Source organism: Punica granatum, chromosome 5 (genome assembly GCF_007655135.1).
Source record: "Punica granatum isolate Tunisia-2019 chromosome 5, ASM765513v2, whole genome shotgun sequence".
Lineage (NCBI taxonomy): Eukaryota > Viridiplantae > Streptophyta > Magnoliopsida > Myrtales > Lythraceae > Punica > Punica granatum.
In genome coordinates this window covers 7,699,788-7,719,091 of record NC_045131.1, presented here as the reverse complement: position 1 = coordinate 7,719,091, position 19,304 = coordinate 7,699,788, and the positions used below count along the sequence as shown (strand labels likewise).

Genomic DNA, 19,304 nt, shown 5'->3' with positions numbered 1-19,304 from the left:
TAAATAAGGAGACTACCTTTGCAAAGCTTGATTGAGACCAAGACGAATGGGAAACAAAGAGATATAAATTAATCTACCGACAAGAATCGAATCCAAAACATTCCGATTTCTCCCGGTTAATATTTTCCTCAGCTTGAAATTAGATATCCGGATAATGTTTTGTTGGTGCTAAGCTTCCCTCGTGCAATCTGCAACCATTCTTGCTTCCATTTTGGAACTTCCCGGATCGTAGACCAAGCTATACGAAGAACAAAAATTTGAAAGGGCTGACAAAGTACACTGACCTGATCCAGCTCGATCGAACAAAATGTCAAAAGCTATATTTGTTAGCGTAACTCATAAGCACGTGTACACTGAAGGGGAAGGAACACTATAGTCAGTCTAGTTTCGTAGATGTTCGAAAAATAATCTCTTGTGTGAACCTTCTTGCTATTGCTACTCAACAAGATCGACAAAGAGATTTTTGTTCAATGTAAATCGACCTAGACCACATCATGTGAAATATTTCACATCCAGAATTAATTTTTTTCCCCTTATAAGGAATCGGAACGTCTAGGTCACAGAACCCATTGTTCACATATAAATTAATTAACCTACATTATTATTTGTGCATCCGATTGGATTCCCGACAAGTTGTGTCACGGGATGAAAGGATCAACATCAAAATAGGCCTAATAATGGACTGAGGAAGCATCTAATCAAACTTAAAATTAGGGCCATACATATCATTAGATATTCGTAAAGTCGAGTAGTTACCTATTTGAGAAATCTGCAGTCTACATTATAATCCCCAGGAGAGGTGAGACAAATGTATAAGCACATCCATTGTGATCTTTCCCTCTATGATTTTCCACTGATGAGACAACTCACCAATTATAACAATTAAAAATTTAATCATATCATAATTAATAAATTAATCATACATTCCCTCTATGCTTTCCCACTGAATTGATATGTCTCATCTTTTTCATAAAAATCAAGAATGGCATATACTCTTAGTTGATATGGATATTACAAGGTCACGTAGTGAAACATTATTAAGATGAAGTTTGGAGAGAGACAGATTAGTTAGTTTCTCCTCATTACGGGTCATAGATTATTCGAGCAGTAGTAGTACCATGATAATCGGAACTCTCGATGGACATGGTTTGCATATGGTTAGCTGAGAAGTCACTTTTATAAGATGTAAATGTTAAGTAGCACAAGTATTCACCGAATTAATTTAACTAGAGTCTCGAGTTTTTTGGACATTAATTTGTGGTTTCAATATATATGAGGTGAAGGCTATATGAAATGTGTATGTTATGTATATAAATTATCTATGATGTGATTGGAGTAAACAGTATACATGATTGTCATATAAAAACCAATTTAAATAAGAGAAAAATCTTCTTTAGTTACTGTCATGGATTTTGCTTCTATCTGGTTTGTTCCTTTGCATTAAGAATTGCAGTCTAATGGCAACTTTACCAGCTCCAAAAAAATTATGCTGGATGATCGCCTCATTAGCCACTACCACTAAAGTCTTTTTCTACTTTCAATATGTGTAATGAAGCAATTAATTTCTTATATTCTAATACTTATTTTTCGGTAATTAGATCACTAGATATTTTCAACTTATAAAGCAAGACTATTATTAGTTTAGGTATATATCGACTCGGGCTGGCTCTGGCCAGTGAATTTAGCACTCCCTGCATTGCAAGTAATACCGGCCATATGGAGCGTGCAATTTGCAATTGTACCACATCTCGGGTCAATTATTTCCTTTTTTTCACTTGTAAATCAAAAAGTGATGATGCCGACTAACCTTCTATATTTGACACTACATCTGGAGGAATTGTAAGTCGAGTTTGTGATGATATCTCAAAAGGAGATCGTACAGCTCATTTGATTTGACCTTTCCAATTAGATTCAAATTACTTAATTGGCTTTTTGTTGGTTACGTCGCCATCAGTGTAAATAAGTGGAAGCCCTGTCAACGAGCCGCACAAACAAATTGTTGTTTCAAACGTTAGGAATGTTGATAGGCATAGTCATTGGAAAATTAAAAGTTCGATAATATGTTGCCTCCATACGAGTGTCGACGCGATTAAGTAGGAGGGCCAAAAATTGTTACACACTACTTAGACAATTTTTTTTTTTTTGCTAGTTGCAATGTTAATGTTATTGTGCATCTCATGTCTGGATGCGGCAGATGTAGGGCATGATATAGCTCGAGTAGTCCCGCTGTTGGCGTGCTAACTTCCTCACATAAAAATATGGATGTTTATCTGAGGTTACAAAACCAAATGGAGATTTTATTAGTGCTTATATATGCTAGTCGCACCAAAGAGAGGCGTTACATAATAAAAGAATGGAAGATGGTCTCAGAAGGCCGCGATATTGCCATCATTCGACTATATGACTGGCACCAAGGTTGTCAGAATCGCGATTCTACCTAGAATCGGTTGAGAGTCGTGGAATCGTAAATCGTAGAATCGAATCGTGAATCGTAAGATTCTACCTAAAATTAAAAAAACAACATATATATATATATACACACCAAATCAAATGATAAATCTTGTTGCTTTCTATTTCGTTCGTCAAAATCAGATGGTGCTTAGTTTTCACGAGAGAGCGCTCCCACTACAATAACCTCAAATGAAATTTTTTTATTACGATGATAAACCTCAAATGAAAATTGACATAGTACCGTGGTCACGGATATTATAGGCGAAGTTGTTTTTTCTCCCTAACTTCTTCTTGGTCTATTCCTTCTTGTAATCATCTTTGCATCTAAAAAAGTCAAAAAAATTTCAGCCTAAATCATCTCAAACCATACGACAATCAGGAATTGGCCGGAACTCAATTCGAAACAGTTCCAGAAAATTTCAAAATCCCTATCACTTACAGTCAGGAGACAAGTTTTAAACTTTTCATAAAATAAGAGAACCGATGAGCAATATTGTTGCACAATGAGAAAGATGAGGGGGAGAGAGAGGGGGCATATGACTTTGGGTTGAAACTAGAATCGTAGAATCGGTCTGATTCTACGATTCTGCAATTCGAATCGCGATTCAGTCACGATTCTATCTTTCCGATTCATGCCATGGAATCGGAATCGGTAACCACCCCTTGCATCGTAGAATCGTAAGATTCTACGATTCGAATCGCGATTCTAACAACCATGACTGGCACATCCGTCCTTAGAAATTTTCAGTTTTACCTGATGAAAATTGACCTTTGATTTGTTACTCACAAAAACAAGATTTTGTTGACTAGAACTAAAGCATGATTTAATCAGTTAATTAATCATGATCTAGATCCCCGTATAGCCATCAAGGCACAGTCAAATGTAAGAGTTTTTCAACTGGATTTGCGTCTAAAACACTCGCATTGATTTGTCTTCCAAAAGTGAAATTTGGATAGGGGAAAGGTAAGATTATGGGACAAGAATCATAAGATCCTCGTCGAAAAGCATCTAACTAGACTCACTCGAAATGACAATATGAGCATGTCCGGGTCTAGTAAAAATGACAATCAGTCATCCAATTACTGTCGATTGAACCAAATTATTTATAAACCCACAGATAAACAAAAGTTTGGATCGTGCCAAGAAAATAATGTGTGACGTTCCCAACGAGGGATGACAATCAATGATCCGAATTCGAGTTAACATCGTCAATCGAAGTCTACATTACGACTATATCTTTATTCCTTTTTCAAGGTTATAATAGATATCCTTCTTGCTCTGTCCATTTAATAGATCGATCTACTGCATGTATGACCGTAGAAGGTCCTTATTGCCCAACAAAAGGGAAAAAAAAAAAACGTGAATTAGTTCAGATAGTTCAACGCCTCTTCTCCTCAAGCAAAATCTCGGGTGAATTTTTGAATGGAGAAAATCCACGATATAAATAGCTTATCCTTTAGTGGGCATGATCCAGCTCGAACATAGATCATTTAGTATCTATTAGGCTTTCGAATACCATATATGGTGGAAATCCGAAAAGGAAAAAGAAAAAGAAAAAAACACTGGCTCTGGTTGGCTGGGGGAGTACTCGTCAATTTCTTCTCTCCTCCATATATAAAAGCCAGCCAAGGCTTCATTAATCACGACATATAGCATATATACTTATCAGTTCAAGCTTGCGGAGTTCTGAGCTTGAACTGATGATCATATTCATCATAAGAAGAACAAGAACAGAAGGTGTGTGAAGAGAGCACGCTGGAGAAGCAGGGCACGTGCATATATCTACATAATAGTACATTACTTCATCATATGGTAATTTAACAATCTATTTCTATTTGTAAAATTTAATTTTACATTATATATATATATATACCCCCATTTGATCAATCATTTCGATCATTTTTGTAGGAACTAGAAAACTCCTTTTTCTCACTTCCCTTCATCCTGATCAACTTCCTCTCTTTGATTAAAACCTCTCATATTTTCACAAATACTATTTATTCTTTTTTCTTTTTTTTTTATGATGATGAAAGAATGAAATAATCCCTTATATATTTCTAATGTTAGCACCAGCTATATCGAGCTATTGTGGATGTGTATGCAACAGTTTTCATGAAAATCTACACATTCTAGGAACATATGAATTGGGTGTTATTATTTTATCTTGTGCATGTGCCCTTCTTCCCCATCGTGACCCTCGCACCTTATTCATCGATTCTCTCTCGGCTTTACATTATATGCTGTCGTAGCTAGAAGGATCCGGGGCGTGCCTATGAGTCATGAGCAATTGGTATGTGTATATGAGATTACAATAAAGTTGAACCATTATTTTAGTTATACACAATACACTTATCATATTATATATCTTATGCAGGTTTATTAATTCGCTGGAGCGATAATTACAACGAAAGTCATATAAAGTACGCTAAACTCTGAATTCGAGTCCTAAATGAATCGATTTGGTTACATCGATTTTAAAACATTTAGTCCGTTATATACATTTCATCCAAACTAGCCATTTTTTCATTATGTCCATGTTATCACCCGATAAACAGACCTAACGGTGGCCAAAAAAAAAAAAAAGGACCTAACGGAAAATGGAGCGGTTTGAGCTAAATGTGTATATTGGACTAAAGATTTTAGATTTGATATATTCAAACTGATTCATTAAAAACTCCAAATTAAAATCTAGCGTACGTATAATATTTCTGCCGAATTATTTCATTTATTTTCAGAATTGTAGTTTTCGGTAGAAAATCTTACGTACTGGGGAGAAAAATGAGCTGGAAAAAAAGTCTAGTTTCCGTGGGGGCTTTTACTTTGGGAGCCAAGCAATAGATCATCAACTTGCCTTATGAATTTTCAATGTCGGAAAACGAGTGATATCAATTCTATAATCTGAATAATGAAGACGACTTATCCCAATGGCGGCCGTGGTCCCCCGGTCTCAATCAATCTTTAGTTTTCTAGCTCTTGCATATTCATGCCTATGGTATTACGTGATGAGACACGACCATATATACCCTATGATTGAAAAAAGAAAAAAAAAGAAAAGAAAAAGAAAATCTTGTTCGATGAGATTATTGGATACTTGGAAATTCATAGAGGCGGCCCTCAATATTTGGGATCGGTTTATAAAAGTGGTAATTAGACATTGTTAATCCTCTTAGCACAACATCATCTGAAATTATCGATCATCAGCCCCGACCGAACAACAATGCCATAACCGCATCCTAAAGATCATTTACCAACTGATATCTTACTATATCTGTATCTTAGCTTAACTTTTGGGGAAGATATATGCAAAGCAAAACCCGAATAGCATACTATGTTTAGGATGTCTCGCATCTAGACATACCGACCAGGCAGCTATTAACATTAGGGAAAATGACCTAATAAATCACAAGCTTTACATATTTTCCACTTTTTATCACAAACTAAAATTTTATTTGTAAAATACACAACTTTCATTATATCACGCAATTTATCATCCATCCATGATTCCATCCAAGAATCTGACATGGCAAATTGACGGAGATACAGTGGCTAACAGAGTGCTGACATGTCCGTGTATTTTGCACGAGCTAGAATTTATGTGGGGCTCACGGAACAAAATCTCCTTTTTGGCCGCCCTTTTTCTTCTCTCAAGCTCTCCAAATCGAGGGCATTTTTGGTAGATCGGTAATGATCGTGAAGTGGCGCAAAACGCAGCTGGAGTTGCGTGGGAATATTTTCAGTTGTAATCTCGTTGTGTGGGACTTTGTCGAAAGATTTACACAGAGAAGGAAGAAGTTAAGGTATATACGGTTTGGCTGTCGCAGCCATATGACTTATATTAACTAATATATCTTGTACCTTGTCTGTGCCTTAATTTGTGTTTTCGTTTTTCCGTTTGTTTTTCATTTTTCCAATGAATAAGAGAACCCCTACAGCTTTGACCAGAAATAAGATAACCCCTTCAGCTATATATGATGAAAATTAGCGCCAGGGTGAGTTAGTTTAGATAATTTAACACATCTTCCCTTAATCAAATCTTGGGTTCGAGTATTGTAATTAATCAAAGAAGATGTAGCGCAGTAACGCACGCTTTCACATAATAATCAAGATGTTTCAGATTTAATACTTATTGTCAGATTACCCGTACTACTTTATTAATTATTAGGATTTCTATCATACATTTGATCTATCAAAGAGAAATTAAATAACTAAAAGAAACTATCCCGTGTTGGGGGGACGAATATAGAAGAAAAACTTATGATAGCATATAATGTCAAAATTTTAAGGGGTAGTGTCACCCCCAGACCCCTCGATCATCTCTGCTTTCATCTCATATCTATAATAGCATCTTTGTATTCGGCTAAATCCTTTTAGTAAAAGATTGCATTTGGTTGAATTACAATTCAATTAAGAGAATGGACGAAAATTAATGGATTACAAAGTAATCATTGCTTCAAACTCAAAATTGATCTCTTTCATTACTTCACAAGCAACAGCTAGTTTAGGACTCCATTTGTTAGCTTCACGGATAATTTCATTACCTTCACGAGCAAGATCACGTCCCTCATTACGAGCTTGTATGCATGCTTCTAGAGCTCCTCGATTATTTTATTCCTTAATGGGACTGATCCAGTTCTCGACCTGAATTAGTCATAGCCTATTATTAAAAATGACATGCGCATTGCACATTAAGAAATTAAAAGGACAAATAAAAAATATTTAATAGGAAACTGGGGTGCCTAGGGTTCGGGTCGCTGCCGGCCACCGCACGCTTGGGCACCCTCTGCAGCCAACCCACCCAGGTATCGGAGGATGGAGCCGACTGCTTAGAGTTGGATTCATATGTCGGAAAACCCATACAAAAATTCTAAGTATATAAGATAGTTGGATTCGCCATATTATAAGTGTCCAGAAAGTGAACGAATAAATCTGATTCACAAACAAAGAGGAGGGATAGGAGATGAACATGTGAGATGTACGTTGTTCATGTTGGCAATGTGGCATATGTTGTATGTCCATGGGCAAAAGAGGCACAACGGATCTTCTTCACTATAGTCAATAGAAGATACAAGTATGTGTGGAGACACTTCGATCGATAACAACCCTAACCACCAAAGCTCTCCTGAAAGTCCTCGCGGAATTTGCCGTTCTAAGAGGCATTCGTATCTAACAAGAGCAGCTCCACAAATTGGATCTTTTAAATTTTTAACCGAGTTTTAAATTTGAGTGTAGCATGTCCAAATCACTTTTCGGTGCAATGAGAAGTTTAATATTATAATAGAGCGGGTCTTACACGTCTATGCATACTCATATATACTAGTGAAAATCCAAGTGTGAACTCGTATTTAGTAGTAGACTCAGAGTGCGGAAGTCCAAACCTCATCGTCAATTTATTTTTTCTCCTTTGCATGAGCAAAAGAATATATGATTCATTGAAGACGAATGTTTAAGTACACGGATATGTACAAGCAAGTGTGAAAGTCATACGTTGATGTTGTCACGGATGAGACAAGAACCTGAAGCCCTTAAAATTATCAAATACAGGCCATTAATTAGACGAACGCGATGCGACTTCCTATCATGCACGATAGAAGAGTAGTCGGATCCATGATCAAGTAGATTGGGTTGGGTGGGTCCATGCACTCGTGGCACGTTATGGGCCCTCCACGTGTACAAAGTCAATCCCAGAAGTCAACGAAATCAGCTCAAAATCCCCATCCGTAAAGTAAGTTTGAGCCACTCTCTCAGCTGGGCTGGCTGTCGCATTGCGGCGATCGCGGATGGCCAAGTCTCTGATGATGGCGGCGGAGTCGAGCTACCCGGCGATGGCCCGGCCGGTGGCGGTTGTCAGCTCCGCCTTCTGCGTCCCCTACGTGGTGGATCTCACCATCGTCCGGAAGCTCATCGCTGTCACCGACGGCAATTTCCTCGTTACAGACGTCGACGACAACACTGTCTTCAGAGTGCGGGGCGCTCACTTCAGCTTCCACGACCGGCGCGTCCTGCTCGACGCCGCCGGCCACCCCGTCGCCACTCTTCGCCAGAAGGTATCCCGACACCCCGTCCCCAACGCCTCCCTCATCCTCCACTCATTGCTTATATAGATAAGTTCTGCTCTGTCGTCTAATGCGTTTGTAATGGCTTGCAGTGCTTTTGAGATTTCCAATTCTATTTTTGCATTTCATTAGATCATAAGGATTAAGCAGATGGTGTAATGCTGCAAGTTTAGTTTACTCGATGTCGGAATGAATGAATCATATTAAGGGAAGTGGGGAGCCAAACCTTTGGGACAGAGCGTGTTAGAACAGGACAAGACCACCTTGAAAAAGACATATGTATCTTCAAATGGTATCAAGCATTTTTCATTTGTCATTAATAAATAAACAAATGAAATTCATTGAGGAGTCGCTTTCCACAAATTACCGATACCATCCATCGGTTCTAGTCGCAGTTCCGGAAGCTTTTTACCAGGAAATCTTATGGTCCTAAGGTCGGACCAGTCAGGAGGCCTGGAGGGGGAATAGTCCCCCATCCAACAGTTCCGAGCCTTTTGGAACCGGCCCCACGATTAGCTCTTTCGTAGGTTTTTTTTTTTCCCTAAAATAAACAAACATTTTTCTGTATCTGGGGAGATTCTGTACCCTTGTGAACTCTTTTTGCTTGGCTGTTCGTGTCTACTCTGTCTGTGGATCTAATGGGTGTATATCTCCAGTTTAAATTACTCCAAAAATGTGCTTACAAACTTGGCTAATGGAAGGAGTTGTTTCGAGCCATGAACATTAGCGTAAAGAGATGTGGGAACATTAAATGGTGGATATACTGATGAGAATGATATCATTTCAATGGCAGAATGTGCAGAAACTGATATTTACAAGTTCATTTTCGTTGTTTCGTTCTCTAAGTCACGCAATCGATGCAATGTTTCTTCAGTGAGGCAACTATGCTTCTTTTGCTACTTTTTGCTTTGATTTAAGAGGGGAGAGTTGCAGTTTCGTGCCTGAACTAATTAAATCCTGGAGCAACCACTGTACTTTTCTTTCTTTTGCTGATGAAAAGAAAAATATATTCATAGTGGCATGCATTGGTTAAAACTCCAGATCTCTTTATACCTTCTATGGGTAATGAGGGTCGTTGGAGATGTAACTATCTTCAGTTGTTGAACTTGATTATTCTGCAGCCAAATCGTAATCTTAGATCATTGTTAGAAAAGAAAGCGACAACTTCGTTTTAACACACCAGTTATGACTATGTGTATGGGATCATCGCTTGCCATCTACAAATTCACGAACAGAGCCAAGTACGGCCTTGGACTGGCTTTACACAACCTGTTGCTAAATGAGATTCATGAACCTATATGATATTCTTCAGAGTATGTGTGCCTTCATTTTGTGCTGGAACACATGCATATAATACAATGCAATTAATGATAACTGATAGCTCATACTTCCATTACAAATAGGGAATTTGCTGCTTGAGTTTTGGTGATTAGTCAGTCCCATATATATTATGAAAGTTGTTTGTAGTTTCTTGTCTGATCTGAATAACAAGTATCTACAAACCTCGTTAAGAAATAAATGTTGCTTGTATTTTTCTGATTCAGAAATTAACAGCACACCGGCGATGGCAAGTTTTCAGGGGAGAAAGCTCGGACTCTGAGGATTTGCTTTTCAGTGCCAAGAAATCATCCTTAATCCAGTACAAGACCGAGTTAGATGTGTTCCTTGCTGCTAACACGAAAGAAGATGTTCCCAACTTTAAGGTTGAAGGGAGCTGGTTAGAGAGATCATGCACCATATATGCTGGGGACAGTTCCATGGTCATTGCTCAGGTAAATATAGTCCTTAAGATCACAATCAGTCCCAACTATTAAAGACCCAAAAGTAGAGGGATCAGACATCTGGATAGGCTTTAGTCTTCCAGGCATTGCTATGGGTCTAATCAATTGGAGAAATTTATATGTTTGGAACGATCTCACTATTTATATCAGAAATCTAGGATTTATACAATCATGTGATTTGGGTCCAGTTGGTTCAATGGACGTTCAATTTGGAATAGTTCGTGTGGCAGCCAGTTCAGTCCTGTTCGCATAGCAGCCCACTTCCAATGACTGAACATTAAAGTTGGATACAGTGATCCGGCATCCGCCAATATAGTCTTTTGAAGTCTCTTTGCTAAATGAGACCTTGCAAGAGCGAAGAATTCATTGTTTTTTAAAGATAGCCCTTGTATAATTTGAAATTAAAAAGGAGCGACCAATATTCTCTTTTTCACCCATTTGTTTCCCTTGGTTTTCCATCTTCTGTAGAAGTTCTCCCTTGATTCTCTTATTGAAATTGAATTATGCAGATGCATACAAAACACACGGTGCAGAAGGTTGTCCTCGGGAAGGATACCTTCTCTGTGACAGTATACCCTAACATCGACCGTGCCTTCATCACTGCACTGATCGTGATTCTTGAAGAGATCAATGAGGACAAGGACAACGATGATTAAAGTTCTTAACGGGTAAAATTTCCTTCTTAAGTTGTGGTATAACATTGATTTTTCTTATTCTTTTTCTTTTTTTCTTTGTTTCTTTTTTGGCATAAGTTGTACCCCGTGCCATCTGAGACTATACAGGGAAGAAGAGAATCTGCTTAGCTTATCCTGCTTGATAATATGAGGTGGCTCGTGCACTTGTAAGCTTCTCCAGATCGGTCGAGATTAGGTCCATGTATTCTTGCTTAATATGCTCTGGAGTTTGATTTTCCAGGATAATGTCTCCCAAGAAATATAATATTGAACTATGCGATCTTCTCTTTTTCTGCATTGAATGTCTTTAGTTTCCCCTTTTCCGGTTTTCCAGCATTCCATGTTTCTCTTCTGCTAGAGAGAGAACTTGAAAAAAGATACACTTCACAAGACATGATACAGAAATTTCCTCGTCCACGCATATTCTGCGACTAACCGATCAACCTTCTATGATCGGTCCCCTGAATGGACAGTAGGAGCAGCCGACCCTGTACCCTACCCTACTCCATCGTGACTCGTCCGTCCTTAAGACGAATAATCGGGATTAGTGATGAATCATTGGAATACCGGAATGTCAATGATGGTCCCGCGGATTCATTGATGGTATGATTGTGAAGTGCACGTGATTATTAGTGACAGCTAATGTGTACTTTCTTCCCGAATGATCGAGGAGGAAAATGTTGCCTCTGGATTATATTCAAGACGGAAGGTAGAATTTTCCATCAGGTCACGTCGCTCGTATTTTTGTTTCGTTTCTCCAACGAACCTTTCGACTCAGAATTATATCATATAGAAAAGATAATGTACATCACCTTGGAAGTCGTAAAACATATTGTAATGACGATGTACTCATTAGGTCTGTAGTGCAATAAATTTTTCGGTGTATATTTTAGTGTCAAGAAACCTAACGAATTCGAGTTATATCGGCCCATTAAGGGCTAAAACACTTCCAATTATAGATTTTTTCCATTCATAAAACTCTAACTCGAGATCTTATTTGATCTTATTTAAACATCGAGATATTTGAATCAATCCATATTGATAGTTGATAATCGTAAACATTCTCTCTGCTTTTCTGATCCGACTACTAGAAAGGGATGTGACCCACAGATTTGCTTTTATTACTTTAATGTCATTCATTCAGAACATACTTCGTATTGTCAGAACTCAATCCCATGCTAACGATGAAGCGATACCAACAAAATCTCGCATCGGGTAGTCAGTCGGTGGTGGTCCGCCAAAACATGGTATCATCTTTTCCCATCGGTATCGGATATGACAAGCGTGAGGTTCATCGCTCATTGGCATCCGATTACGCTTATCTAATCCATATCCATCCATATTTTATATATATATATATATATATATAGTAAAATTCATTTCATTTTACATTAAATAGGATCATAGTTAGTAAGGTTAAAATTGTCAATTTGTAATTATATAATAGTAAAATATTTAATGGGATATTATTATATAACTTATATTGAAAAAAACAATTAATCGATCATATAAGACTAAATCATATACTATTGGCGTGTGAAAGAAATTAAAATATATAAAATTGAGTATAAAAATGTATAAATCAAATTTGTAAGAGAAATTTCAAAAAAATCTGAATAAATTAATTAGTCCAACTTCATCAAAGGTTATTATTCAAAAATTATTGTGTAAAATTTTAAACTATTGTTGATATTTTTATGATTCTTAATAATCAAATTTTTTAAAAATATATATAATTATTATATAAATGAAATAAATGTATGAAAAGATGGAATCCGTAAAATACAAAAATAGAACACTAAAAAATAAATAGTTTTTCATATATATATATATATATATATCTAAAAAATAACAACAAATCACTAGTTCTACGAACTTTTGGTCATAGAATTAAAATTGACTCATATATTAATAAATGATTTTTCATTAGTGAACATAATTTTAAAAATTTAAGAGAATTTCATTTATTTAATTGTATGTATGTTAACCTAATTTCTATATAAGATTAAGGATTTTATTATTGTTTATGAATTTATGATAATATAAAAAAAATCAAACAAAAGATGCCAAAATATTTGCACATTTAAAAATGGATAATGAAGTAAATATATATATATATATATATATATGAACTTACCATCATCTACAACAAATCTTTTTAATATACTTACTATTAAAAAAACACATAATATAATGCTTACTAATTGGAACTATTTGTTGCAAAATATATATTGAACCATGCAAAATTGATGTAATTTGATCATTTAATTATATATAAATGTCTTAAGGTCATAAATAAAAATATGATTTTTAAAAAAGTTATGGTCTTATATACGAAAAATATTATGATATAGCGCTATGAGTTTAAACTCATAAATAAAATAAAATTTTAAAAATAATAAAATCATAAATGTTGTTTAAAAAAAGAGTAAAATGAAGTTTATTCTAATTACTAAACTTAATATATGTCAATCTATATTGATAATTAACAAAAATATGATGATGCATACCAATTGAAATAAGTAGTTTCAAAATATTATTATAATAATAATTAACTCGCTATGTGGCAAAAAAAATTATTAATTTACTCTAATTGTTAACAAAGAGATGTTAAGATAAACATTTTATTATAATTAATAATTGAAAATTTTTATTATTTTTTATCAGAAAACTTTATGCATGTAAATAATTACAATACAAAATGATATAGGAATATATGAAAGCGAACCCGTGGGACACACGGGATAGAAAACTAGTTTCTTATTATGCTTAGGGCATGAGTGGAGTGGAAGGCATAATAACAAAACAAAGAAAAAATTGCTGGCGCGGGACCTGACATTGACATCCATCGTCCCTTCCGGCAGGTAATCCCAATTTATCGTATAGTCATAATCGAACTCTTATACTGACTGAATTATGACAATTTCTTCATGTTCCGTGCTTATCTTTCTTTCTTTATCCTAAAATTGCAATTCTTTTTCTTTTATAATCTCTTGGGTTAGGACTTTATCTATATATATATATATATATATAATATCAATATGCAGTTTAATTATCAAAATCACAGCGTTCGAGCGTCTTTCTTTTCATTCCGCCTTCTGTTGTTCTTATTTTCGGTTTAATTCAGTTATCCATATATATTAACTTGCATAAGAAGTTATCAATAGTATATAATAATTAATATTAGTAGAATATAATATAAAAGACTACATTATATTGTAAAACAAACCCCCCCCCCCAAAAAAAAGTGACATTACGTTGTATCTATATCTACATCATTACTATCTTTATATATCTATATTTATATCCATACTATATGCTATATTTTTAATAAGCTAAAAGAGAGTTCGGAATCTCCTTTGCTCGATGTGTTAAATTATTGATTAGTTTTTTTTTTTGGTTTCTTCGTTTCTTCATAAACTTTCCTATATAATTTTATAGAGATTTTAAAATAATAAATTATTTTATTGAGTAGAGGCTTAATTTTTAGGGTATTTATAAAGATCGTAGGAAACATGTATCTAGATATTTGTATTCATAATTATGGATGGAATATATCATCAAGATTGTGTTACCGATTTGGTGTATCAAGGTAGGCCTAAGATGCTGAATTGACCTGTGAGTAGGTCCAATTTTATATTCCCTAACAAATTTCACATTTTCTTTAATTTTATATCTGTTTTTCAAAAATATTTTTGGTTTATTAAACGTCATTTAATCCTGAAATATTATATAGTTCACATATTTGATTGAAGGCGGAATATTAGCGTAGATATATTAGGAACAATCATATGTAGCATGTTTCAATAAGTTAAAATAGTGTATTAAATTTAATTTAATCTGAATGAATATGAATATGAATATAATTTTAGGCGAATTTTTTTATTTTCCTTGCAGATAGATAATAGAAAGAAATCCGGCGACCGGCCGTCCGGGCGGCGCGTGGCACTCAAAAATAGCGGGAGGCGCGTGGGGTTTCGTTGAAAAGGAGTCATATCATAGCAGAAAAGGGAAGAGAGAGAGAGAGAGAGAGAGAGAGAGAGAGAGAGCGGGGGGCGGTGAAAAGGAGGGAGGGGATGATTCGTTTTGGATGAAGGCAGCTTGCGGTTGACTGCAATTCAGCATATAACTCCGAAGGCCTTTCTCCCACTCTTCCCTCTCTCTCTCTCTCTCGCTAGGGTTTCGGCTGGACGGAGAAGCCAAGGAGCTGAACTCCGGCGGAAGTGGAGCAGTCTCCTGAGAAAGGATGTTGTCAGCTTCGTCTTCCTCAGCTACGGTCCGAGTGGAGAAGGCGACGAGCGACCTTCTGATCAACCCTGACTGGACTATGAACATCGACATATGCGATTTCGTCAACACTTATCCCGGGTAATCCGAGCCGTTTTCCTTACTCGAGTGCCGTTCCCGGTTCCATCACGAGGAGAGGAGCTTCTAGGTTTTGCATGTATTGGACTGTCAGCTCTGCTCGACGTTGAATTTATCCATTGATGATTATGTTTTTTGCTGAATTATGTGCATCTTCGAGCGTTTGATGTTCATGCCATAATTTGTTGATTGAAATTTTCTGTCATTAATTTCCTCATTTGCTGAGGGAGACGAAACTCTCCGCAGTCTGCTCTCAATCTGCTTCTGTATTATTAAAGAGAGATTTTTGCCGGTTGCTTCAATTTTGCTTTCGAATTACGGTCCTGATGTGTACACCTTCCCATTGCTCAGGCAGGCTAGAGATGTCTTAAAAGCAGTGAAGAAAAGGCTACAGCATAAGAATCCTAGAGTTCAATTCCTTGCTCTGACGGTACTTTCGATGACTTTTCTCTTTTGGGCTTCAGTTGATTAATATGCAATGAATCTATGGGTCTCATTCGTAGTTTCCGAATGAATAATTGATCAAACCAGATACCACCTATGTAATTCTGATTTACAAGCTTGCGAGTTGGAAATATAGGTGCTTGTTTGAGAGACATGACTAGATAGTGTTCTGCCGTTTATCTTATTCTTTGTCATGCATATATTGCAAATATTCAGTGTGGGAAGAACCGGGTTCATTTTCAAATGAGCCACTACACAGTTTATTATCCTGAAAGAGAAGCATCTTTTCTGCAGCTTTTGGAGGCCATGGTGAATAACTGTGGTGATTATATCCATTTTCAAATTGTGGAGAGGAATATACTCGAGGAAATGGTCAAAATTGTAAAGAAAAAGGTGAGTACTTGAGAAATTCTTCCTGTTTACTGCTTTGCTGTTAGCATCTAGCAAACATATTACTTTTATCAGAATGAATCCCTATAAAAGTAATATTGCTCATACCTATGTTGTCAACAATTCAAGTCACGGAAAAAAAAAAAAACCATTACATATCATGTTGCTGAAACTGAAAATGTTGGAGAGTATTATGGTTAGTTCTGCTGGTTCTATCAACTTGAAATACTAGACTATACGTTTAAAAAATCTAGCGACCGATGAGCAATTTCTCCTGAGAGCGTTTTATGTTGAATGTGAGAAATCTTCTCATGGCCATGTTACCTTGTTGAACTTATGTTGCAGAGAGAGATGAGTGTGCAGGATAAAACTCTGTCACTATTAGATATTTGGCAGGAAGCTTTTGGCGGGCAAGGAGGAAAATATCCTCAATATTACTATGCATACGATGAATTAAGAGTAAGCACACTGATGACATCTCTATACTTTCTCCGTTAATTTTGCCAATAGACACAATTAAGAATTAATTTGTGCCTTAAGTGAAACATTGCCAGTGCAATCTCTTTCGGCTTGATTAAAAGAAAGAAAGTGGGGGAGGAGGGAAATCTCTTTCAGCAGCCTACTTAATTTCAATTTCAGCAATAATGCTTAAAATTAGGATCCGGATCTGAGCGCCATTCCTTTAGGTTAGCCTTCATTTGTTGATACCCCAATTCTGCCCTTTCTCCTTATGTAGTAGCATCTGAGATGGAATGACTCATGACACACTATTAGGAAGATGGAAAATTTTTAAATGTCAAGACAACAGTATTTTCGTTGCTTGTTCATCATCAATATTCATTGGAGGATCATTCTTTTACAGCGTTCTGGAGTAACATTCCCAAGACGCTTATCACCTGTGGCTCCTATATTTACGCCTCCTGTTGCTCATCCTATCGCACATGCTCAAGGAGGTTATGGAATGCCAACCAATTCGTCGAGAAGACTTGATGAAGCTATGGCAGCAGATAAAGACAGACTGAGGTTAGGATTTATTCTGTAGACACTGCTTTTTTTATCAGCCTTTCCCAATGTATTGGTGTTATTTCCCTTATGCATGTTACGTCAAACATACAATCTCGACATTTTCTTTGACATTCTCTGTAGTGCATCAACATTGGAATCCATGCAGAATATTGTGGAGCTCTTAAGTGACATGCTTCAGGCTATGAATCCCGGTGACGCAGCGGTAGGTGCCCTGAGATGGTTAGTCCTTTCCGTGCATTCACTGTAGTTTTTGACTCATAAATTGTGGTTGTAGGCTGTGAAGGATGATATTGTAGTTGATCTTATTGACCGCTGTCGTGCAAACCAAAAGAAGCTAATGCAAATGCTTACCACAACCGAGTAAATCTCTAATCCCAAGTACTTTCTTTCCTTAAGTGTAATTTAACAAGTTTCAAGCACTGGTCATAACATTTTGACATGGTGCAGGGACGAGGAACTTCTTGGTCGAGGCCTCGAGTTGCTTGATGTTATGCAGAACTCTCTCGCAAAGCATGATGCTATAGCCAATGGCTCTGTGGTTCCAAGTCAGGCTACAGATATTGCCTCTGAATCTACAGTGTCGAGTCAATCTACGAGTTTGAGCCCTCCAGCAGCTGAAAAGAGGAGCCAACCGAGTGAAACCAAAAGAGACATCAGCCCGAGAACTAATGTTAGTCCCCAGTCCCCTGCTGCCACTTTCTCAAGGGGATTCGTCGATGAGGAGGAAGAGGACGATGACTTTGCACAGCTAGCTCGAAGGTCAGTAACAGATTCCTTTGCACCAACATTGGATATTGACCGTATAACCAATCAGTTTATGCCCTCATGTTCTATAAAACCATCTTTTTTCGGAGTTTCATTTTCTCTTCCTCCTTGACGAGGACTCTTCCCTTTTAATGTAGGCATTCGAGATCACCTGCTTCCCCAGGTACATTCACTGGAAGCGTTATGAGTCCCACATCAACTGAAACAGCCGATCAAATTCGTATTCCGACGCCAGATGCCCCAACTACTGCCACCTCAAAGGCCTTGGTTTTGACAGATCTGCCTCCACCTGTTAGGACTACAAAGGAGCAGGACATGATTGACCTTCTAAGTCTTGCCCTCACAACTACCTCCGTCTCTTCTCAGGATCCTCCTAGTACTCCCCCTTCCAACCAAAGTGTGCACACTATACCCAATTCCTCAAACGGGCAGGCAAATCCATACAGTTCCCAGCCAAATTTTGATATTCCCGGACAGGCTGCTTATAGCAGTTACATTGCCCCGTGGGCTCAGCAACAAATGCAACCACGGGCGCTACCTTTGGAGCAGACACGCATGCAACCTCAGTATCCTCAGAACAATTATGGGTACCCTCCTCCACCATGGGCATCCAGTTTGAGCTCTTTGGATAATCAGCAGTCTCTGCCCATGTCAGCTCGTCCATTTGGATTTGCTGGAGGGCAGGGGTCGTCTCAAACCTCAATTGAAGGGGGGAGACCTTTTCCAAACATCAACCCGCCTCTAGTAAATAACAGGACAAGTGTTACTGCAGGTCCTGCGTCTGCCCCATCTTCAACAGGTCAAAAACCCTACGTTCCTTCATACAGGTTGTTTGAAGATCTCAACGTGCTCGGTAATGGAGACAAAGGAAATAAGACGGGAAATGGTACATCAACCTCGAGCTTGTCAGGCATTTCTGGGCAAAATAGGGTTGGTGGGTGGAGGTGAAACAGGCAGAAAGTTACCTCTTCTGATTGCGTAGGAATGTGTACAAAAATTGAATCCCAATTCTGTTAAAAGCTGGAGCTTCGGCAGAAGCAGAAGATAGGGTTTGAAGGATTGTTGACCAGAATGCGTCTCCTGATAGCCAGCCCATGCTATAATGAATTGAACTCCCCCAAGTGACAGCTGTAAATGATTTGCTCTGATACGTTCGGATGGTTTCGCTGCACAAAATCCAGACATTTACGATTTGTGGAGCACTTGATCCATCGATTTGTTGCATTGGCGATTGGCTTTTGTTGTCCACAATGTTTCTTTTGTTGCCGACCAAAACTGCTCTTGGTAACTTTTTTCTTTAATGGTCGGAAAATTTGAGAATGTTCTCTATTCTGGTGGACAAACAATTCTATTG

The 19,304-nt window shown here is 37.3% G+C and overlaps 2 protein-coding genes across 4 annotated transcripts; both read left to right on the top strand.

The window, feature by feature from the left end:
* The first annotated feature begins 4,040 nt into the window (after positions 1-4,040).
* Positions 4,041-11,257, top strand: LOC116207685 (protein LURP-one-related 15-like). Of its 2 annotated transcripts, none has more exons than XR_004156958.1 (3): positions 4,041-4,742; positions 4,827-4,872; positions 10,050-10,187. XR_004156958.1 is itself a non-coding variant. In XM_031540750.1 (3 exons), the coding sequence occupies exons 1-3, from the start codon at positions 8,230-8,232 to the stop codon at positions 10,940-10,942; spliced, it is 642 nt and encodes a 213-aa protein (XP_031396610.1). In that variant the 5' UTR covers positions 7,994-8,229; the 3' UTR covers positions 10,943-11,257. The 2 variants fall into 2 exon arrangements, 1 of the variants encoding a protein (XP_031396610.1); XM_031540750.1 differs by lacking the exons at positions 4,041-4,742; positions 4,827-4,872 and adding exons at positions 7,994-8,496; positions 10,796-11,257 and having other exon boundaries at positions 10,050-10,277.
* A 3,750-nt stretch (positions 11,258-15,007) lies between these two features.
* On the top strand, positions 15,008-19,279 carry LOC116208543 (TOM1-like protein 6). Of its 2 annotated transcripts, none has more exons than XM_031542036.1 (9): positions 15,008-15,328; positions 15,681-15,755; positions 16,064-16,162; positions 16,505-16,618; positions 17,022-17,182; positions 17,306-17,387; positions 17,460-17,545; positions 17,633-17,944; positions 18,088-19,279. In XM_031542036.1, the coding sequence occupies exons 1-9, from the start codon at positions 15,302-15,304 to the stop codon at positions 18,896-18,898; spliced, it is 1,767 nt and encodes a 588-aa protein (XP_031397896.1). In that variant the 5' UTR covers positions 15,008-15,301; the 3' UTR covers positions 18,899-19,279. The 2 variants fall into 2 exon arrangements, with proteins under 2 accessions (XP_031397896.1, XP_031397895.1); XM_031542035.1 differs by having other exon boundaries at positions 15,677-15,755.
* Positions 19,280-19,304: the final 25 nt, after the last annotated feature.

Bases quoted from the DNA above. Each gene is read 5' to 3' on its own strand.
- LOC116208543 (XM_031542035.1), top strand. From the start codon at position 15,207: ATGTTGTCAGCTTCGTCTTCCTCAGCTACGGTCCGAGTGGAGAAGGCG. The intron at 16,163-16,504 runs GTGAGTACTTGA...CTTATGTTGCAG, and splicing joins TCAAAATTGTAAAGAAAAAG to AGAGAGATGAGTGTGCAGGA. The intron at 17,183-17,305 runs GTTAGGATTTAT...CATTCTCTGTAG, and splicing joins GCAGATAAAGACAGACTGAG to TGCATCAACATTGGAATCCA.
- LOC116207685 (XM_031540750.1), top strand. From the start codon at position 8,230: ATGGCCAAGTCTCTGATGATGGCGGCGGAGTCGAGCTACCCGGCGATG. The intron at 8,497-10,049 runs GTATCCCGACAC...TTTCTGATTCAG, and splicing joins TCGCCACTCTTCGCCAGAAG to AAATTAACAGCACACCGGCG. The intron at 10,278-10,795 runs GTAAATATAGTC...TGAATTATGCAG, and splicing joins GTTCCATGGTCATTGCTCAG to ATGCATACAAAACACACGGT.